This window comes from Amphiprion ocellaris, chromosome 16 (genome assembly GCF_022539595.1).
Source record: "Amphiprion ocellaris isolate individual 3 ecotype Okinawa chromosome 16, ASM2253959v1, whole genome shotgun sequence".
NCBI lineage: Eukaryota > Metazoa > Chordata > Actinopteri > Pomacentridae > Amphiprion > Amphiprion ocellaris.
Window position 1 is genome coordinate 18,088,093 of NC_072781.1, and position 23,456 is coordinate 18,111,548.

Below are 23,456 nucleotides of genomic sequence, written 5' to 3' on the forward strand. Positions count from 1 at the left end.
AAAAACTAAACATCTTTAGTATCTTTATTGATAAAACAGACATTTTTCATCTTGGGCTTTTTCATTGCTTTTTGATATTTCACAGACGAAGCAACACATTCATTAATCGGGAAACAATTCAACAGAATTATTCAAAATGTAAATGATCCTTTGTTGCTGCCTTTGTGCCGACATTTATCTCATTTACATTCTCAAGATTAATGTTTAGAAGTCAGAGCAAAGTAGCACTTCTGACGGTCACTAGAGCTTCAGGCTAAGAAGATTGTTGCAGATAAGGAGCATCCAGTGGTTTAAAGGGGTCGGGTGGGGTTCAGGGAATGCCTTGATGAGGGGTAAAGGGGTGACTGAATCAGAGGGGCCGTTGCCATGGACGCCAGCAGGAGCCAGTTCATGGAGCTGCTCCTTTGTCATAATAAAGAAAAAAAGCTAAGGAGGGATTTGAATGTGAAAGGACATCAGAAAAGAGGGAGAGACAAAAAAAGGGGAGAAAAGTCCTGGGATTTGACTACGTGAGGAGGTTACAGAGGAAAGAGGAGAGGGGAAGAGGAAGGATAAGAAGGGCAGCAGAGATAATGTGATTTGGCAGTGTGTGTCTATGTGTGTGTCTGCTGGTCTGCATGCATGCTGAGTGAGTGCCTCTGAGATGGCAGTCATTACATTTAGTCCACCTATCTCATTGTGCAGAGCGCGACAGGGAGGAGATGGGAGATCGGCTCGCAAGCCAATGTGCCTCTCTGCACAAGTAAAATATGTAAGATGCAACGCATGAACAAGTCCAGAGCTATAGTTAACTGCGTCTCTGCCTTTTGCCAGCACTGCCGCATGGCTTGACAGGCAGCAAGACAGACGGACAAACAGACATCAAGGGGGCTCTGGTGAGAATTGCTTGCTACAATTTTGCCGCAGACACTCGGGCTGCGAGACTAATTATTGCCAGGCAAGATGGTGCGAATGAGGACGAAGAGATGGCGAGGAGAGGACAGCCTGAATCCATCACACCTGATAGACACTTGTAATAGCTGTGTGAAAAAGAGAGATGAATGTTGAAGTGGAGATGTGCTTCAGGAAGAAGAGAGGAAAAAATTATAGTGATGGTGGCAGGAGGGAGGGAAGGGGGGAAGCTGTTTGATAGATTTGAGAAAAAGTGTGTGTGTGAGATAGAGCGACTGCCGCCTCCCCCCTGTTGTGCAGAGAGGGGATGAAGCTTTGCAGAGATGAAAAATCTGCAGTGAAGTGCTTCAACTCAGCATGAATCCCTGGACTCTTGTAGACTCCTTTCATGTGGAGGAAGGTGTGCGCGAGTATGTCACTGTGTCTCTGCTTCCTGGTGTTTAGGTGTTGGACACATGCCTTCATTAAGGTGCAGGGTTCCTTTAGGTTCAGCATTCACAGTGTGTGTGTCTCTTTCAGGTTCCCATGAACAATCCGGCAATGGTGAAGGTGTCAACAGGTCTGGGAAGGGTCAGGGTTAGGTCAGCAGGGTCATGAAAGGGAGGATGGGGGGAGGAAAAAGTGGAAGGGGAGGTGAAAGAGACAGCAGCAGGACGAGGAGGAGGGGTTGATGGAGGGAGACAGATGGGACACAGCAGTGATAAGAAAATGATGAAAACAGAACTAACACCTGCATGCTTTCTTTAATCAGATGCACCATTTGGAGAAATTCCCTTCCCTCCTTTGCTTTTGTTTTCCCTCCTTCTGTGCCAGAGCTCTCCCTGTAGTGTAAAACACACACACACACACACACACACACACACACACACACACACACACACGCACACACACACACACACACACACACACACACACACACACACACACACAAACATGTGTAAGAATATAATTTCTTGACAGAGATTATACTGAGAGTGTATGTGAGTTCCAGGTGTTTCGTTGTTACGTCAGTCACAGTAAAGGACCAAGTGCCTGGAATTTGTCTGTACCTGCTTGCTCCCCAGCAGCCACTGTGTCCTGGTTGACTTCAACATCTCTAAATCTGTAAATTAAAGAATGAATGGAAAAACTAGAGCCACTAATAATGTCAAAGCAAAGGCCTCCGGTGCGGAAAAGCATGTTGTAAAAAGGTAGTGCAGACACCTACAATCAATCAACACAGGAGCTCCGCCTCCTATCAGACCACACACTCTGTGGAGTTGAGTGGCAAGGGAGGAGTTATTATTTCCGATTTGAGAGAAAAAAGACAATGCAGGAACTGTACCTATGTGTGTGTGTGTCTGTGTGTGTGTGTGTGTGTGTGTGTGTGTGTGTGTGTGTCTGCTTGCCCAGGGGGAATGTTTCGAGGTTTGCACACATGCCTCGACTGCTGGCTTGCGGCAGAATGACTTTTCCTTCCTGCTGAGGCCAGAGTGTATACGTGTGTGTGTGTGTGTGTGTGTGTGTGTGTGTGCGTGCAGGTATACTTTAGATTTAACGCTCACATAGGGAGCACAGCATCATATAATGGGGGTGGGAAGCTGTTGAAAAGGTGTATTGAGGTACAGGAAAGGCTGGGAGTGCCACTGCCTCTATAATTACACCTATCGGACTTCAGCCAAACACTACATATACCATCATCACTGGCTTTTTTCGTATGCTTTTCCATTGTTGCTACTTTCCTACCTCAAATCCTTTTAATCCCTCTCATTTTTACCCTTTCCCTCTGAAGAAAACAGACACGCACAGTGTTTTGGACTCTTTTTAAGAGGGAAAAGTTTGACTTTCTTCCAATTTTTCTCAGAAAATCGGTGCAAAGAACTTTAAGATTTATCTGCATTAGAGCCGAGTGAATGTATACACATGTGCATGAGTGTGTGTGTGTGTGTGTGTGTGTGTGTGTGTGTGTTAAAGTCTGCAAAAGCCTTAGGGTGACTGGAATTGGCTTCGTTATATATATATATATGGCAGAACTCCGCTTATATTTCAGGCAGGTTTTCCCCCTGTTGCTCAGCATTGCATTGTGGAGTTTGCATGGATATGAATAAAAGCCATCCTGATGTAGAACTGCAGTCTCAGCTATGGACATTTCCTTCTTATATATTGGATTTTCGCTTCGTTCTGTGTATGCAGTCGTACAAGTCAGAGGACACGGTGTACACACATGTACTCACAGGCAGGCTTGGTTTTTCTCCCAGAAATGGAAGGTTTTATGCTCTTTGGAGTCAAGCATCGAGTTTCTTGCTCTCTACCTCGGCTGGCAGATCCTGTGCAGTGGCTGTAGATCCTCCATGGCCATGTTATGAAAAAGAACTAAGAGGGAAAAGATGGAAAACAGAAGAGGCAGGCTACCGCCAGTTCAAGGTTTTTGTGGCTGAGGTGCACAGTCAAAACCAAAGAAATGCCAAAAAAGAGAACAACCCCCATCCCCACCCCGCCCCGTCTCACTTCCCCTGCCTGACAACCGCTTCCGTCCTAGACCTTTCTGGCTGCTTTCCTTTCTGATGGGCAGACGTGCTGGAGTTGTGTTACCTTTTTTTTAGGCTGCAGATATCTTTCTGCACTGCTCCTACTCACCCACACACACTGGCTGCTTGGTATCTACGCTGAGAGGGATGGGAGGTTGGGGAGGGATGTCTCAGCCACAGTGATGCTCAAGTTTTTCAGTGCTCGCAAAGCATTGATTGTTTTTCGTTTCTCTACACATGCTGCTATGGCCATAACTGCATGCACTGAATCTATAAATGCCAATCACACTGCACACTTAACGAAACTGGGTTTCCAAGGGTCCAAATGACTGACTGGGAGTTTATGGTAATGACATGTTGGTGAGACGGTTTATAAAATGGGCCTCCTCTTTTCTGTTTTGCTCCTCCTGCATAAGTTGATTTAAGTGCATCCATTGGGGGTTATGTGGTGTTTTGTTTCTTACACTATGGCTTGTTTCTTCCTCTCCCACCTCTCTTTCCTCCTCCCTGTGCACCCTTTTCCTACTTCACTTCGTCCTCCTTTCCCCCGTCCCCACCCTTCAAACTCCCCCCACCTCCCGCTTCCTCCTCCCCCATTTGCTCTGCAGAGGCATCGAACAAATACCAAATTTCTAAGCCCACGGTGTGCTCAGTGCACCCGGGGGAGGTGCTGAAGCTGAGCTGCCCTCTGCCGGCGACGGGGACCATCACCTGGACCAAAGATGGCAGCTCTCTGGGCACCAACAACCGCACGCTGATAGAGCAGGAGGTGCTGCAGATCCGTGATGCCACGCCCAAGGATTCGGGCCTGTACGCCTGCACCAGTGTGGGCAAAGACGCAGTCTGCTTCATAGTCAATGTCACAGGTGAGTCAGGCAGAACAGGACAGGTCAGGATGGGACAGCAAGTTTGGAGATTCAGGGTTGAACTGTGATTGGATGAGAAGTGGCCATGGAGGAGATGTGGTTACGGATAAACAGCCTGAGATGTGTTCTTTCTGAATGGGGTCTGGTGAGTGTGTGTGTGTACAACAAAAGTAATATTTGACCAGACTAGAGGAGGACTTGCATGGTTCTTTCAAGCCTGATACCAATTATTAATCACGGAGCCTGATTACCAATATTTGAAACTGATATACATTTGCAGCAAAAATGGAAATTCCTGGTGTCAAAATTTAGAATGATGCAAACTGCAATGCAACATTTTGTTAAAAGGCTTTCGTTTAATTGTTTTACAATTTTGTAGTCGACAAACCACTTTTCAACATCTGTCCTTCATTGTTAATAGAGTATTACTCGTGATATGTAACCAATAGTGCAGTGGCAGGAAATTGCTGGAGATCACAAAGTGGGGACTACCCTAAAAAATAACAATACTGATAATCTGAAAAATATTGAATATCGGTTCCGATGTTTGGCCAAGCCGACCAGTTTTATTGAATGGCCCCACTCTATCGATTCCTTTACACATTTGTGCTTTCAAATTTGCGAGGATGTGACAGCATGAAATATTTGTGAGTGCATTGCGGTGTGTGATCATGGGTTGCGAGAGGGTGGCAGTAACCGTGGTTACTCTGTGCAGATGCCATCTCGTCGGGGGATGATGAGGACGATACAGAGCGATCGGAGGACACGGGGGCGGATGGAGAGCAGATAAGTGAGTATGGGAGGAACAAACAAGGGGAATGAGTGAGTTAGGGATGCGTTGCCCTCCCTATAGATTTGGCACCATTGACCAAAACACGCTAAACAGACAGATGAAGCCTGAATGTGCGCTGATCTGACACTGTCCACTCACTCCACAGTCACTTTAGCTGTTAAATGTTTCTATCATAAATGTAGCAAGTGCATTCGAGTGCAGATAACTATGCTTACAATTTTACAGCAGCATTTAGGAGATGAAAGAAGATGAAAGGAAAATTTGGAAAGAAAAGCAACAAAACGTGCAGCCATACACTTGTGTGTGCCTTTGCTTTAGACACACATTGTGGATACCACAAAAGTAATATGTAAAGCCTATAAAGTCCTAAAGAAGCGCTGTAAAAAACATGCAAACCATGCTTTAAGCAGTGCTGCAGATAAATAATGAACTGTCCCTAACAGCATGTCAGAACATAAGTCTGGAATGCTGATTGTGATAGCCAAACACTTACAAAGGCTTAATCCCTAAGCGAAATAATCTACTTAGCTTTGTCAGTGTTTATTAACACAATTCAGACTGTGCAATTATGATTAAGGCTGGACAGAGAGCGGATGGGCTCTGTTCTTTCTGGTTTGGCAGGAGACAAGCTTTTAACAACACCAAAACTTATGTCAAATCTGCCCTTCACCCACATCCCTGTTATTCTATGCCTTAGCATTCCTGTCCAGGCCTATACTGTGAGATTTTGGAGTGTGTATGTGTGTGTTATTATGTGCGTGTCTTCCAGGCTAGATGCTCCAGGGAATACAGGGATTCCTGACATTCCTCTAGCTAGTGTCTCCCAGGTAGTCAGGCCCCATGGAGCCATGTAGCCAGCCAGTCAGTCAGCTGGGCTCATCCATTATGAAAGACGTCCATCTGGACCCAGTTACCCACCTGATGGGCCTGTGTGTGTGCTTGTGTGTGAGTGTGTGTGTGTGTGTGTGTGAGAAAGAGAAAGTTTTTACCTAAGTTTGTCTATGCATTGGCGAGTATCTGGGGTAGTAATGTGTTTATGCAGCTGTGTGTACACATGCTTGCTTTCACATACACACTCACAAGAAGGGGCTAAAGTATAGATGAGGGCTTCCACATCTTGTTAAAATTCTCCACACGCATTGCGTCTCACCGTCAGTTCTCCTCCTCCACTTTTGGGCTGACTGTAATTGCCTGAAATCCATTAAATATGGGGAGGGGGGAAGAGAGAGAGGGAGAGGAACTCAGCAAGAGGAAAAAATGGGGGAGAGGGAAAAGATCCAGCCATTCTGGTGGTAATAAGCTGTTTGAAAACAAAGAGAAAGCTGTTCTGGCAGTACAGTTGCATTTTCTCGCCGTGTGTGTTTCTGAAAATTCAAAACCGAGATTATTATTAAAAGAAAGGGGGGAGGAAGAGGAGAGGGGAAAAAAGGGGCAGGGGGAGAGTGGGGTGCGTTGGATCGGTACCAACACTTCTCTGAGCATGGCGTGGAGCCTTGGCCTTGGGCCGAGAACTGGAGCGAGGAGGAGGGTGCATGTAGGCGTGGGAGGGAGTGAGAGTGGAGAGAGTGGGGTGTAGCTTTATATTCGTGGCTGTTTTTTCTGGAGCACTCAGAATGGGCTGGGCATCAGGCCACTGCAAAACAGAGCATTTTGATTTAACTTTGTGCAGAAGATTGAACAACATAAGCCAGTTTAAAAAAAAAAAAAAAAAAAAAAAAGTTGAAAATGGGTCCAGAGTGTTTGTCCATTGTCAGCAGTGGGTGGTGTGATTGGAGGAGACATGGAAGAGCCTCTACAGGGATCTGAGAGAGGGTGGTGGATGGCGGGGAGGGTGGGGGAGGCAGCACTGATGTCATGATGAAGTCAAAAAGCCACGTGGTGCTTTGCTTTTTGTGTTCTGCTACAATTTCTCTGTCCTGTTGACACTTTTCCTCAGTAGTGATTACGTCATTGCTCATTGTGCCTCCCCTTGACTTAAAGCTGCACATTAAAAGAACACGTCTCACCTGCTAAACTAAAGTTAGGACTAAATATCAAGACTGAAACATAAATCTTGTAGCTAACACACTCCAAAAATTACCTCTATTATGATCTTGAGTGTGCAACTTTAAGCTAAAAAGTTATGCCACTGCTGTTACACAGTTTTTAGATTGGCGGTCGTCCGATGAAGTTTTTTCATTTGGTGGTTCCGATACTTAGAATGGAGGGTGGTTGATGGCTGATATAGAATGCTGCTTTTTGATTTTTTTTGTTGCATCTTGTTAAATAATAATTTAGTCATAAATGAATTAGACACAAAATTGCTGCAGTGAAATAAACGTATTCATTGTCTCTATTTGCTTAAGTAGATCTACAATCTGTCTATCATTGCACTTACTTTCAATACAAAATGTATCTACTAAATACATGTCCACTAGTAATCAAAAAAATAGTTATATGCTGTTTCCCCACAGTCCTTTCCTTCTCACTCCTGCTCAGTGTTCTTCCAGTTTAGTTTTTGCTCTCCCTCCTTTGTAGTATCTATTATAAAATTTTGTAGCATTGGAGGAGAGGCTTACTAAATAGCTATTTAGGCCCCAGTACTAATGTGTAATCCATGATAACAGTCCACCTGGAACTCAGACAGACATTTGATTTGATGATTAATTGGTCTAACATTATTTTACATTTCTAAGATAAAATATATTTTGAAAAAAGTATACAGATGATGTAATATTATTATATTAAAACTTGTTGTACAGGGAGTCATTGTTTTTTTTAATTGAAGGGTTGCAAAGTTGCTTTGAAAAGGTCATATATAACAAAAGTTTTTCAGCTTCTTACATTTTCTCTACAATGATTTTTATTTTGGAAATCAGCTCACTTATTTCCAGTTGGTAGGACTTGAAAAATCTAGAAAAAGGCATTGTAATGAATCTGAGTACAATAATGAGCTTTTTGCAATGTCTGAATCATAGGGAGATGAGAGTTGATGTGTTGATCTGTGACTGTCAATCAAACCTGATTAAACATTTCAAACACAGTTTTGGTTAGTTGAGTTTGTAAGTGTTAAACTAAATACCTCTTTTGGTTTCTTAGACTGTCACACATTCGTTCATCAACATGTAATACTTTTTGACTCTAGTATCAAAAGGTAGGAATAGTCTTATCAACTACATTTCAAAATACGTGATGTGCAAGGTCTAAAATTATAAGTTTAACCAAAAAGAATGTAGACTTGCTCTGCTGTGGAAACTGTGTCTTAAATTTTGGTAAATTTTGCAAAATGATAAAGCATTGGTGTATCAACAAAAGCAAAGCTGACATTTTGAGAATACAAGCTTTTCATCGGACAGAATCTCTTGAAACTGAATCCATTTTTTCCACCTGTGGTCCTAATAATCCACTGCACAGAGTTGCCTTGTTCATCTTGAATTAAAGCACAGGAGGACATCACAGTTAAACAAGAAATCATCTCAACAATGAAATACTACTTTGAAACACTGATGTTTTTTGGGTTTCTTTGTGCTCTGGGGGAACTTACAGAGAAAAAGATCTTGACTCATAGCGCCTGAGTTAGATAACCTCAGCTCACCCCGGGCCAGCTTAGGATAAACAGCCTTGAGTGGGGATCCGGATGCACGGGGCTTTGAGGGAGGTGGGGGCTCCTGGAGGCCACAGCAGTTGAGCCAAGCAAGAGTTTGGCTTCATCTGGAGGGAGGTCTGAGGGTCGTTGCGTTTGAAGTGCTGCCCCTCCGGACAGAGAGCATGGGAAACGGCACTGCTCACCTCTAATGTCCCAACCTCATCCTCCGACCCGGGCTGCCAGTCTGGGGTCAGAGGTTGTTGTGGCGAGTCGGCCTCGCGATGAGCTAGTCTCCACCTAATCTGTCTCTGTCTGACCGGACCGAGTGTTGACAGGAAGAGTAGACGGAGAAAAAATGAAGCGGACTGAGAGGTGAAAACGGAGGAAGAGAGGCACAGATAGTGAGAGTGAGGAGTAAGAAGAAAGGAGGGAAGACTAATTATAGTTTAGGCACTTAGGGTATGCATGCATTCAGGAAGGAAGAGCAATGTTTACTGACTTTACTATCCAAGTATGCTCGACATGTCCGGTTCTGCGTGCCAGAGAAAATTATGGGAGGTGTCTGATAGTATGCAGATTGGGTGGGGGGGGGGGACGCTTCAAGTAGATACTCTCGGGATGTAAACTTATGCTGAGGGTTATACTGAAGTCAGCAGTGGCCTTATCTGTGGGTATTCCCTCTGTTGCTCGTAGTCCTGCTATATAAGAGGAAGTGATGGTGTGGCAGACCGTTTGGGTTGTTGTTTGACTTAGAGTTTCTCTTCCCCTCTGAGTCCCATCTGCTTAGGCAATCATGCTCCCAGGTGCAGAGAGAAGGGGAGGGTAGGGGTTCGGAGGAAAATCCAGCTGACCGAGAGACAGAAAAACTGGGAGGAAAGAAGCAGCCTTGGGAATGGACAAAACACAAGGAAGGTGACAGATTTCAGTAGGAGAATTGGTGTTTGGCAGTTCGACGTCAATAAAAATCTGGGCAAAAGTGTGCGCTGAGAGCTCTGAAATCCTTCGTTAAACATGACATTCATTTTCTCCCCTGGTGGCGCATAATGATTTTCCAAGTGTGATAAGCATCCCTGGTCCTGCCGCTCATATCTAGCCAAGTGACAGGCAGATAAACAGGGTAGCTATGGTAATTGGAGGAAGTGGAGGGAGGAAAAAAGCTGCAAAGTGGAATGAGATGAAATTGAATGTGATGGTCTAGTTACCCTCTTGGCAACGCCCAGGCAAATTCTCCCCTCAGAGCTGATGTTTTTTCCCCCCTCTGCAACACCCCGCGGAGCCTATGGGGAAAGAGTGTGTTTTTGTTTAACTGTGAGCATGGAGCTCTGGGTTGTGTTATGCAGACGGTGGGTCAGCCAGTGTTGCCGAGGGGTGGGGGGCCGGTCTGTGGTGGTGTGAGGAATGGTTCGGGTTTAAGACTTCTGCAGTCACTCTTCTATGTATATCAGCCTGAGCCAGTCCGAGGCCTTGAAGCCAGACCGTTAATGCCGAGGACATGATTAAGGAATCAGACTGAACACCAACTGCTCTCTGGTTCTAGGCGCTCCGTATTGGACCTCCTCCGCCAAGATGGAGAAGAAGCTGCATGCGGTGCCAGCTGCCAACACAGTCAAGTTCCGCTGTGCTGCAGGAGGCAACCCCCGGCCCAAGCTGCGCTGGCTTAAAAACAGCAGGCCTTTCCGCCAAGAGGACCGCATGGGAGGGTATAAGGTAGGATAAACAGTAATACATCATAGTTTTTATTGCAGATGTCATTCCAACTGCCTTCTCTTGCTTTTCTTTCTGTGCTACAGTATTTCTGTCTGTTTTCTAAATGCATTTCCAAGGGGGATGCTGAGCCTCCTCTTTCCAATCATTCTCTTTCTGTCCTTTCACCCCTTTTCCACCCTTCGCTGGAGAGACGGGAGGAGAGTAGACAGAGGAAACGAGGGCATGGTTTCTGGTGTGAAATTGGAATTGCTCATCCGTGCGCCTCTTCTCACCAGGATACTTTGCAGAGGCTCTCACTGTAACTTGAAATGGTTCTTTACCCCCAACAATTAGAAATGTAAGCCTGGGACTTAAGGGTTAAATGCCCCCAGACAGTAACGTATAGAGAGAGTAGGTAGCATCAGGGTTGAAATGAGTTCAGAATGTTGAGGTAACTCAATCAGGGAGAACAGGTCCCACTGGCTCTGGTTGGAGTCGAAGTATGGGATTCCAGTATGTGAGCCTATTGTCAAGAAATGTGATTTACAAACAGTATTGCTGAGCTGTTTAATGTTCAGACGTGATGCACTGTTCAGGTTAATATCACTGTTTGTACATTCTGCATAAAGAAAACCAAACTTACTGATCATCACTTTAATTCCTGCCAGTTGTAGACTTTAATGTGTATGACATTCCAGCATGATTCCAAATAAAGAGCTTTGCTTAGATTGTGAAAATGCCTCCCGTCTTAGCACTGTTTTGGGAAATAAACATACCGAGCTGATTTATATGCACTGAAAATACCCAATTCTACATGTCATGGGAAAATGAAACTAGTGCGGTTGAGTTTTATTTCCTCTTTGAATGAAAAAAGGCTGAAAACAGTTACAACTAATGTAAATTCCTGACCTGTGACAGAGTCTATGTGGATTATAGTTTAGCTGTTTTCCTTCTCTTTGTGTCTCCAAACAAGCAGCCTTTGCTGTATATGCTGGAGCCATACTGATCGAGTGGAGTAAGAGTTTAAACAGACAGTTATGAAATTAATTTATGAATAGAGCCAGTGATGCTGAACGAGTCCGAGGCTCCTGGTTAATGACTGACGGTTCATGAGGAAATGCATCTCCCTGCCAGGAAAGTTTAGGAGCAGATTATGTTGATGTAGCTGCTAATGTCGCTTCCCTTTTGGCTTTCAGCAGGCTCATTGCAGCTTAGACAAAAAACAGCCGCGACGTGACGAAAGTGATACAGTCGGGCTGTCACATACACTACAGGCAGTTCATTTCTCTCTTATTGTCAACAAACGTCAGACAAAAGCTGTACCTGAGCCCAGCCCTGTGGCATAATCTCTCCATTGTGTGAAATGTAGGCCTGTACAAGCAGCAGCTACAGTTCGCCTTCAGTCTGGAGATGGAAACGCTATTGTTAGCTCACACCTGTGGATTCCACACACACATGAAACTATAATTCAATAATTGTGAATAACTGCATACCCTACAAGGGTGGGGTTTGTTACTTAAAATGACTGACGGAAGAATTAGAAAATTACATGGAAGAATGAAGGACTCTATTAGGTGTATCTGCAATACTATCCAGTTGCTTTTTGTACTTTTCTCCTTCTCAGAACTCTGGAAAGAACTAATAATGTTAAAGAAATTGGGATATTTTTTCCCATCGATGGATGTAATCTGCAGGGAAAAAAGAAACTATTCTCATTTCGGAGAATCATTCTGGTGGAATCAACCTGTCATCAGCTTCAGTATTGTCATCTCGCTCATCTTTGACGCTTCCAACCAAATCCCCTCTGCCATTTTCCTTTTTCATCCTTGTCATTTAGCACTAACGCTTCATGTCTGTTAATGCCAACTTAATGGCTACATATTTGTTGGTGTGTATTTCTGTCCCCAGGTGCGCAGCCAGCATTGGACCCTGATCATGGAGAGCGTGGTGCCATCAGACAAGGGCAACTACACCTGTTTGGTGGAGAACGAGTTTGGATCCATCAACCACACCTACACCCTGGACGTTGTGGGTAAGTACTACGCACAGTACACCTGTGTGAGGCTAACAAAGGGGTGTGAGTGAAGGGATGGAGGGAAGAGAGGCCAGCGGAAGGAGTTCCCACAGTGAGAATAGTGTCCTGCTTGATTGTCCAGGTGCGCTGTGGATGCAGGTGGAGGTCAAGAAGTGCTGCCAAGTGTGTGGAAGCTTAAGAAGAATATGTCAACAGTTTTAATGTAGTTCTCATTAATTTGTGTTACAATAGTTCTTTTTTGTGAAGTACTGCTTCATGTATTTGGTCAAATAATCATGGTATTTAAGCACAAGTTTCACATGAGGTTGTGGCAGTTTTCATGTCACAATTTGGATTTTCTTTGTACATCATGCTCACCTCCTCCCATCTGAATTCCTGGCAAGTTGAAACAGATATTCAGTGTCCATTTGAAGGATCATCTCACCCAAATCACAAAAATACCACTAGTATTAAATAAACCTTACCTCAGAAAACAATGAAATCTGTAAATAAAGTTTTCACAAACTACCCGTATGGCTCAGTGTCAAGACCAAGACTAGACCAAATATTCAAATGTGTTTTTTGTTTGTTTGTGTTTTGGTTTAACGGAGCCCTTAAGTCTGGCTCAGGTATGATGAGGATGATTGTTTAGTGAGGACACTGAGTGCTGGTCTCAGCACTATCACAGTGAGTTCAGGCCCAACTCAGTCAACCTCTCTTTTCTGACCTTTGGAGCACAGAAAGCAAAGAGTGTTTTTCTGCTCCATTTGCAGAATCGATTGACAGCGGGGACAACAAGGGGAGTGGGATCAAGATAGTAGATCAATGCCAGCATGTGTGTGTGTTTGTGTACCGACTTTGCTCTTACATTGATGTGGACGTGCTCTCTTCTGGCCTCGCTCGAACCACTCTGTGAGCAATCGGTGCACATCAAAGTTTATCTGACAGTTATTCTTCTAAAGCCTGATCAATAGAGCACAGATAACCAGGGGAGACATGAAGCTCTAGCAGTCTGAGTCACAGAAAGATAGTTAGAGGCTACTGATCATCCATGCGTTTGTAGTTTGTGTACAGAATCATGATGCAAAATTTATCCAGCGCTAGTTCTTGAGCAGCCCTACTGTAATTCCACACTTTCACTGCTTTGATTAGCATCTCCATGGCAATAAGGGGTATTATTTTCACATTATATTAGATAGATATTAAATACCTGAGGGTTTAGTGAATGTATAGGCAATGCACACAAACGCATGAAGGTCCACACATGCTCCCCAACTCCGGCCCCCTGCTCTGCCTCCCTCTGGAGTTTGCTACAGCTCTCCTTCAGACTGCATATTTCTGTTTTTGTTCTGTTTTATTGCAGAGCAGTAAACCCCCTCCACGTCTGGCACCGCAGCCATTGCCCCCCTGCAACCTCTTGCTTCATTTTGCTTCTTTTTTTTTTTTCTTTTAACCCAAATGACCTGCAGGATCAGCTATTAAAACCAAAAGGAGCCAGCGTTTTCTGGTTCAAACTGGCCTCTGGAGAAAGAGGCCGCAGTTGGACATCTACAAGCAGACGCACATGGCGAGTGGACAAACGAGGAGTTAAAACAGATCTCGGCTTTTTCAATCAGAACTGTGGCACCCGGCGGCTGCGCGGCGCTTTGTGGGTAACCCCATGCCATCCTGTGCCGTGCTGCGCTCTTCCTCCTTCTCTGTCCCTCCCTGACCCTCAGGTCCCTTGTGTGCCAAGCCGGCAGGTTACCCAGAGTTCACCGGTCTTGCATGGGACACCATGGAATGCCCCTGGTGTCTCCCCTTGCGCTCCTTTCTGCATCTATCCCACCACTGCTGCCATCAAATTACTTCACTAATGCCTTAATTGATAAATGGATTCAGTTTTGAAACGGGCCACTACATATCGGTCCCAAAAAACATAAGAAAGTGCTGCAGGCTCTCCTCTTTCACTTGTTTTAATTCATGGAAACCATATCTAGGACCTGTTTTTTTTTCTATTTTGTTCTGCAGACAGAGAGGACAACTTGGCTTAGTTTTTTCGAATCCTTCTTTTAATATTTCTCTTCACTTCTTCCTTCACATCTTTCCCCCCTTAAATTCTTTTCCCACACACATACATATTGTTTTCCATCATTTCAGAGGACATTGCATTGACTTACGTTCATTTCCTGGAGATTTAGCCTAATCTGAACCATAACTACCAGTTGCCTAACCTTAAACCAAGTCTTCATACAAAACTTCATTATTTACGTTACGGGGACTTCCCAAAAGAGAGACGGATCCCGACAGTGCGACTGAGCAAACAGATTTATGTCCCCATAATATGAGAAATGCAGCAGACACACACACATCCAAGATACTCCTTTTTCTAATTTAAGAAAGAATTGCTCCACAAATTTTTATTGTTTTGGGGTTTTTTCCATAATGATGATGTGGCCTATTTTCTCACACTATACACACATTATGTTATTAGGTCTGAGTCGTCTGCTATGCAGCCCGAAATGCTCCAGCTAACATTTGGATCGACTGTAATGAAGGACAAAATTAATTTCGTGCCAGCATGTTTGTCTGCGTTTTTGAAACGGTTTCAAAGTTGACTGCTTTTTTCCTTTTGCTTGCTGTAGTAAATAACATTTGATAGGTCTTAGAAAGAGATTCCTGGATGGAAGAGTGCTAGATTTAGGTCGATCTGGAGAGATCGAGAGGGCGACAAGGCTCGTGATAGATGGAAGAAGAGAAGAAAAAAGGGGGCAAATAAAAAGAGACAATAAACAAGGCTCGCTGTAGGAATGTGAGGGAAAGAGGAGGGAGACTGGGAGAGAGGAAGGAAGGGTGGGAATCATCTGATCTGACAGATTTCAAAAAAGATGGAGTAGGAAGACAGACAGGCAGACAGACGTATGGAAGAAGTCAATGCTTGCTAGTTTCTTCACCGACCATCTGTTGATCCCTTTTCTCTCTTTCACTCACCCTGCTAATTCCATTTTTTAGTCCTCCTTAAACCCAGCCTCTACCCTTCATCACACACCCTCTGACCATCCCCCATAACCCACCCCCAACCTTATATACACACATACACGAATGAATCCACTGCACCTACCTTAAGGCTTTGTTTTGGAAAGATTGTCCAGTGCTCCAGGCTGAGTGATGTCATTTTGTGTGTGTGAGTGTGTCTCTGTGTGTGCGCATGTGTGAGTGTGTGGTGGCAGCGGGTAGTTGCTGTCAGTGTGGGGGTTGGTGGGCTCCTCGGTGTGGTTGTGAAGGCCGGGTAGTAGTTTGAAAGGGGGCATTGTTCCACAGGTCTCGCTCTGTTTGGATTCGCTGGCCAAATGTTTGCTTGTAGAAGAATGCAGATAGCTGGAGATGTGGGGGTTCTATGGAGGTGTTTCACTTTCCAAGACTGGCACATACTTTAGCTTAGACCACTCCTCATGGACAACACACACACCCAACTTTATGGAAGTCCTCCTCCACCTGAGCTCTTTATCTTTTAGAGATAGATGCTGATGCCTCTTTGTTTTGTGTTAAGTCTTTAAAAACTTCTCAGATAAGAAAGAGGCAGCTCAGTTGTGATTCTACCTGTGTTTAAAGTTCTGCTTTTGCGAAATACCAGATTGACTTTAAGTTTTTGAGACGCCTCCTGAACCAGCCTCCTCAAACTATCCCTCCCTGTCAACAGAGCGGTCCCCTCACCGGCCTATCCTCCAGGCTGGTCTCCCAGCTAACACCTCTGTACATGTTGGAGATGATGCCCGCTTCGTCTGCAAGGTCTACAGCGATGCCCAGCCTCACATCCAGTGGCTGAAGCACATCACTCAGAATGGCAGTCGCTATGGCCCTGACGGACATCCCTATGTCAGAGTGTTAAAGGTACATTCTTTACTTCTTCTTTTTAGATTCATTACACTCCAACCCTTCCCTCTTATTCCCTTGTTTCCTCGTTTTGCCAGTGATTGCAGGTATTTAATCTGAATTTCAAGTAATTTTAGGAACTAATTATATTTCCTCCCTCATGAGCTGATAGGTTCTTGGTGGTGATTCCTGCTGTCTCCTCTCCTGTAGATCCATAGTCATATTCTGTCTGATTACTCATTTGTGTGATGTTCACATCTTAAGTATGTGTATGTGTGGATTGCAGCGTTCAGGCATTAACAGCTCAGACGTGGAGATGCTCACCCTCAACAACGTGACAGAGGAGGATGCTGGAGAGTATATCTGTAAAGTCTCCAATTATATAGGCGAGGCCAGCCAGTCGGGCTGGCTCACTGTCATCCCAGGTAACCCTTGAGACCCGACCTGACCCACCTACCCTCCCTCCATTACCAGTGGGGTTTCCCTGGGCTTTGTTCCTGATCTGCTGTGCTATGGTGGTCCTGCTGGTGGTCTCTTGGTGGTCCTGGGGTTCACAGACCTTCTCTCACCTTCAGTGTTACACCCTTGTGTTTCAGCTTCTCCCTCCACTGTTGAGACTGGTGCCGCCACAGAAGCACTGGTTGGGCCTGCACACCTAGAAACTGTCACAGCTTGCATCTCTCTTTTCCTTGTCTTACATTTTTCTTCCATCCCTGTCTGTCTTGCAAGCTGTGTCAAGATGGTGTGTGGTGTTGCAGTGCTCTCCATGCGCTCTGTGTTTGTTTGTGCATGTATCCAGTTCAATGTGTGCTTCTATTAGCAGGCTCTATGGGTGATGGAAACCTGTTTGCTTCTTATTTTTGGTGTACTGGTACTATTTTCTTGTGTTTTGGTGGCGTACTGGGATCTATCTGTGTATCCTCCTCCTCCTTATCCCTGAAAGCATCCTTTGCCCAAGATGGGACCTCAACGATGGACGCCATCCAGCTCCTCTAATTTCTCTCTTGGTGTTGTGGGTCTCATTTTTTTCTCTTTCTCCCTCTCTCTGTCCTCCCCCATCTTTCTCTGTGATTTGTCCTCCCCCATTTCTGCTCTTGTCTTCAACCTTGGCTTTCTACCTTTACACTGTCCCCCTTTTCCTCTTACTCTTCTCCTCTCCCAGACCGCAGGTGTTAACACCACAGATAAGGAGATAGAAGTTCTCTACTTGCCCAATGTAACATTTGAAGATGCTGGGGAGTATACGTGCTTGGCGGGTAATTCTATTGGGATCTCCTATCACACTGCTTGGTTGACGGTGCTTCCAGGTATACACACTCGGATACTTTCCTCTCTTTTCCTTTTTCCATTTTTCATTCTTGTCTAAAACGGTTGGATTGTGTCACTTCTATGACGTCTGGAAGGCAAATCCTCCCTGCGGACTCCAATTCGCACAGCTCAAATATTAGATTACTTCCATGAGCCAGCACAGTCAACATCTAAGACAATGTAATGCAAGAGCAGGGAGCATATATTCTATATTATTATCGGGATTGGCGAGCTGTTGAGAGCTCAGTGCAGATAATGGTGTTGTTTGCCAGCAACTTATTATAACTCTGAGACAGAACGGGGGCTCCCAGAGCAGCTCGAGTGTCTCTGGACTCCAAAAGCTGGGGAGGATTTGTATTCCTTTAGTTCCACTCTCTAGCTCTGAGTCTGCATGCCAAAGAAATCTGTTTAAATTTTTTTTTTTTTTTTTTGCCTCAAAATTTTCTCCAACCTCTTTCTGGCTCTGATAATTGGCCTCTTGTAAGATGCTTATTTCTCCTCGAAATAAAGGTCGAAAGGTAAAGCTCAACACTCGCTTCACGTTGGCTTGACTTTCTCAATTATCGGGGCCACACCTCTCCACTTCTACACAGTCACTGACTCATGCATGTGAATGTTTGTCCAATTGTGTGTGTCCTCATTTATCAACTTGTTTTGCCCTATTTTTGTCTGTTGCTTTAAGTCTGGCCTGTAATTACGCATACCAAAGGATAGAATACATAAAACTTAGTGTCAGTGTCTGCACAAGTTCATTTCAGGCTAAATAGGCGAGCATTTCTGCTCAAGTTAGAGCCACAAGCATGGTGGGCATTAAATGAAACAGATGAGAGTAGCTGACTGTCTGCAGCTGCTATCAAACCAACCTTAAAGTTGTAATAAGATCATAGTTTTGTTCTGTCTGTAAACAATACAAATAATAATCACAGACAAGCCCTTCCCTCTGGGAGTAATATGGAATATTTATGTCCCTCGATGTGCTGTATCTGCCCTACTGGCGCCTTCAAGGCTGTGTGTGTGCGCGCTGTGGTTTTTGGACCAGCAGATACGAGGCAGACAGGGGAAAGGTTCCTACATGTAACTTCACCTCCAGCTGGCTGATGGGCTGTTTGGTTGGCTGTGCTGCACAAGAGTCTTGCTTGTGGTCTGGAGGGCTATGCATTATGGAACAGTCCATTTTTATAGCACACACACACACGGAGACACACAAACTCAGCCCATTTCCTCGACAGGAAGTTCAGGCCATATACAAGCATGAAGGACACCGCTCTCTCTTGTTTGCAATCTGAAGTGAAGCGCATATTGTTCCGTCGTCCGTGGGTGTGTGTTTACGCTTGTGCTCGCGTGTCTCCAACATTAGCACAGAATGCAGACATATGCAGGCCTGCTTGTACTGGCTGAGTGAAATCTGTTTAGACTGTTAAGCGCTGCACAGTCCTGTTATATTAACAAAAAAAAGCAGGCGTGCTGGTAACGTGGGAAAGGTGATGATGCTATAAAATAATTTCTGTTTAGTTTGCCTGCTGATGGTGATTGTATTTACAAATGAGTCACCGCCAGAGCATCTACCTCTGTGTTTGTCTGTCTGATTTCCATGTGTGTCTGTTCAAATGTAGAATTGTGTGTGAGAGAGTGATCAGTGAGAATTTTCCTCTAACTTTCTGGACCTCCATCTCATTGCCTCCCATTATTTTCCTCAGCCCTTGAGAAATCCCCAGGGCCCCTTTCCCCAGACTATGTGGAGATCGCAATATACTGCGCCGGTGTCTTCCTCATCGCCTGCATGGTGGGCATTGTGGTGGTGTGTCGCATGAGGAACACTGCAAAGAAGCCCGACTTTGGTGGCCAACCAGCGGTCCACAAACTCAGCAAGCAGATCCCTCTGCGCCGCCAGGTAACAGAAAGTAGATAAAGAGTTCTAAAGGCATCTAACACCCCTGGAGGAGAAAAACACAAACTGCAGAAATGCTGCAGAAATACAATTGCAACACACTATAGAATACATAGGAGTATGATCTGGAATAATGATTAAAAATATATATATATATATATAATAAAGGCTGCATGGTTTAACCATTTGTAAAAATAATTATCACTTAGATTTTGTAGACAAAATAGTCAAGCACACCTTAGTATAGGAAACTGTTTTTTAAGAATCTACCTGCAGCCTCATTTAGGAAGCGTGCATTTCTGTACAAGTCAGCACTGCTGCCTGAAACTGCAGCCAGTTCTTTTTTTCCTGTATGTGAGCCACAGTTTTCCCTCAAGGAAAACCAAAAGGTACATAGAGTGTTGGATTACACTCTCCGGAGAGACTGATTCCTGTGTTAAGGTAAGGTGAGGGTGGAGAGAGGAGAGATAAGCCCTGAGGACTGTGACGAAGCTGAGGAATTAACCACATTCATCAAAATTACTGTTGTTGCTGACTTCTTAATCATCCCTGAAATCTAGTCTTTGGCCTAGAGACAGATATTATCATGATATTAAAGCATTAAATGTGGAAATTAAAGATGTACTATTCATATTAATGTGTCATACTTACCAGCATTGTTATTAATTTCAATTAAAGTCGATCACTCAATCACACATACATGCAGTTACTCCTCTGGTGATGCCTTGGAGCTTTATCTGACCTCTGAACCCAGACTGCGGTGATCAGCCATCTCTCTTTTCCTGTAGGTGTCGGCAGACTCGAGCTCTTCAATGAACTCTAGTACACCGCTTGTTCGCATCACAACCCGGCGGAGCTCTGCACACGATGAGCCAATCCCTGAGTACGACCTCCCTGAGGATCCACGGTGGGAGTTTGCCAGAGACAGGTGAGAGATGTCGGTTTCTTTTAATGAACTGCTGCCTTGTCCTGTAACATCCACCGTCCTCTCTGCTAGTATCACCTGCTCATTGGTCTTATTTTGCAAGTGAAAGTGCATGGCAGAATTTCACATTAGTTTTCAGAGAAGGATTTTGGGTTGTTTCAGTGAAATATAAAGATGTTTTACAGAAGAAATAATAATTATGACCTATTCCTAATTTCCTGTCTCACCATTTTGCAAAATGCAAAATACATAATTATGTAAATCTGATACAGCTCCTGCATAAAGCATGACACAGCTGAAAATGCTGATCTGTTCCTCCAAGCCACTTTCATCTGAAAGGGGGTACTCATAATAACACACTCAGGATTCATAGCTTGCATACAGTGCATATTTGACGGTATGCACGACAGCTTTTAGCACTTCACCCTCTGCTCTTGTACTCAATCCAAATATAACTATCTTTAGCGAACAGGATGCATTACAGGAGCTGGTGGCACCAACATCACAACACAAAGAGCATCTGTCTGATTGTATCTTAGCTGCTAAATGATCAGATAACAATTGTTGCAGATGAAAAGTGCCGGCAATAATGACTAACTGGTGAATAATGGTTGCGGTGGCTGAGATAAAGACCACTGATTCATCTGTTTGTGCTGTAGTAAAATGACCTGAACTTGGCACCCTGCCCCCTGCCTCATCATTACAACTGTAGCTACGTCACACTCTCACTCATCCATAGACACACACACACACACACACACACACACACACACACACACACACACACACACACACGCACGCATGCTTCCGTTGGTATGGACCGAAGCTGTGCTAATTAGTGGTTAGCACTCGCAGCTTTCATCTGCATGTTTGGTCTAGGAGTGTTTGCTCTGTTTCATACCAGAGGAATTAGCACTGCTGAGGTTTCGGTTAGTCACAGTTGCAGTGGCCAGTGATAAGCTTAAGGATTGATTTAATAGGATGGCAAAGGTTACAGTGTTTTAATACCCAACTGAGGCCTTGGGTTTTAAAAGAAAAGGGAAAATCCCAAACTCTAAACATGAATGTCTGTCTTTTGTTAAAAGTGGCTGTAAAAGGAGCTTGGATCATAAATTTTGCCATCAGTGAAAAAACATTTCTGATGTAATGCTAGACTCTCTGTGTGCATGCCGAATGGCATTCTAGTGAGAAGTTTTGATTTTAATTGATGAACGAACTAAAGGGGGATGTTTTGTCTGGGCTGAATCAATCTCTGTGTGCCTCTCTGTTTGGGTCTTTATTCCTCGCCTGTCATCCCAGTGCCTGAGGGATCATGTTGGGCCTGCAGAACGCTAAGGAATGCTAACGTTTGCGGTTTGCGTGGAGGAAAAATAACATCGATTATGTGTGGCTGGATGGACAGAATGGTTGCCATTGAGCATGGCGAGTGTGTGTGGACAGACAGGGGATTGTGTTACTACGGCAGGGCGCCGGCCTCGGGCTGTCAGCATTGCATTGCGTAGTGTGAGTGTTTACATAGCCGAGACACTGGGCCTTAGGGGTGGGGCCAACAGCTGTCAATCAAATGGAAAAGTAGGAGTCAGATGGGTGCTTTGGCTCTGATGAACAGTGTGTTTGAGTGAAATACCTTCACTATATCAATCAGTGTTTGAACACCAGCTATCGTGACAAGACTTACAATAAAATAAGACTTAGATTTCCATCTGGTGCTGCCGTCAGGCCCACCTGTAGAGCAACACCAAGCCAAAATTCCATCCTTCACAGGCTAATGTGTCGGGGCGAAGGTAAGCCCCGTGTAATGACTTGTAAAGAGTGTATATTGAAACATGCCAAGACAGGGTAAACAGTTTAGAAATGAGTGCCTCTCCCTGGCTTTATCAGGTGATTATCGTTGCCATGTCTGCCTTCCTACCTACTGCCCTGGCACAGGCTGCAGTCACCGCGCCAATAAAGCACTCACACAGACACAATCTGATTGAAACAGAGAGAGCGATCTAGTAAAAAAAACAGATAGAGTGAGGTTGAGAAACTGGCCTGGTGCCTGGTTTCATTAACTCACTCGCTCTCACACTCTATTTAACCTCTTTTTTCCTGTGCTGGAGGTGAATCGATGCAGCAGTCAGATCAGGTTAAGGTGTTTTAGTGTTTCAGCCACTAATCAGCTTCTTGTCTGTTTTTCTTGTTTCCCACTGTGCTTGCTGTAGGTTGACCCTGGGCAAACCTCTGGGTGAAGGCTGCTTTGGCCAAGTTGTAATGGCAGAGGCCCTGGGCATCGATAAGGACAAACCCAAGGAGGCTGTCACTGTTGCAGTCAAGATGCTGAAAGGTAAGCAAGTCTCCTGCTGCTGCACAATCACAGTGAGGTTGTATTGTCAAATGTTTGACTTGTGCTTATAATCAGACCACTGGGATAAGATGTACACTGCTTCATTGTGTCTTTTGGGCAAGCTGAGAACATTTTAAAGGTGATTTATGCTCCAGTGAGGGTTCAGCAAAGGTGCAAGGTGGAGCCTGGGGCTGTCGTTATTATTCGTTATTGGTGGTTGCTGAGTGACGGCTAGAGGGAGGCGGGTTGGGTAGGTAAGGGTTAGGGACGGTCACATACCTGACCCCAAAGCAGCAGCTGGCTAGAGCTCAGTCAGCACCCACACAAAGAGGCAAGTCACGCTAGCTGTGATTAATGAAAGCAGCAGGGGGGGCACTGGGTTGGTTTGGGGTTGCGGGGTACGGTTAGATCAGGTACAGCAACAGGCTTTGGGAGCTACCTTGACAATGGAAAACTGCTCTTTAGAATGACTCCAGATACGGTAATGGTGCAGAGGAATGCAGGCAATGTCATTCTGGCTACCTGGATACCTCTACAGGCTCAATCAGTTCCATGACAAAAGGAGCCTGTGCAGAAGATAATGAATCCTGATTGAACGTCTTTAATTCCTTCTCCTCCCTCCCTCTGGCACTGAAAGGATGCCTCTGTAGTCTGTGTGAGGAGAATCCCTCGCTGCTGTAACTTTAGCCTGCATTGACTGTCAGCCGCACTTAATCAGAAGTACCTACAAAACAAGGTGTTGTCTGACAGGGCGGCTCTTTAGTCCTGAGTCACAGGGTTAAAGGGAAGACAGGACTGGAGTGTGTTTGTTTTGCTGACCTTTTCCTGACAATGT

The 23,456-nt window shown here is 44.8% G+C and overlaps 1 protein-coding gene across 1 annotated transcript in view; it reads left to right on the forward strand.

The window, feature by feature from the left end:
• Nucleotides 1-3,946: 3,946 nt before the first annotated feature.
• The window catches only part of fgfr2 (fibroblast growth factor receptor 2), a 30,099-nt gene continuing 10,589 nt past the window's right edge, over nucleotides 3,947-23,456 (forward strand). The window contains exons 1-9 of the mRNA XM_055018410.1: nucleotides 3,947-4,264; nucleotides 4,980-5,054; nucleotides 10,160-10,329; nucleotides 12,217-12,340; nucleotides 16,002-16,192; nucleotides 17,337-17,481; nucleotides 19,180-19,373; nucleotides 20,159-20,298; nucleotides 22,500-22,621. Of these exons, the coding sequence (XP_054874385.1) occupies nucleotides 10,189-10,329; nucleotides 12,217-12,340; nucleotides 16,002-16,192; nucleotides 17,337-17,481; nucleotides 19,180-19,373; nucleotides 20,159-20,298; nucleotides 22,500-22,621 (1,057 nt within the window). The 5' untranslated portion in view covers nucleotides 3,947-4,264; nucleotides 4,980-5,054; nucleotides 10,160-10,188. The remainder of the gene's footprint in view (nucleotides 4,265-4,979; nucleotides 5,055-10,159; nucleotides 10,330-12,216; nucleotides 12,341-16,001; nucleotides 16,193-17,336; nucleotides 17,482-19,179; nucleotides 19,374-20,158; nucleotides 20,299-22,499; nucleotides 22,622-23,456) is intronic.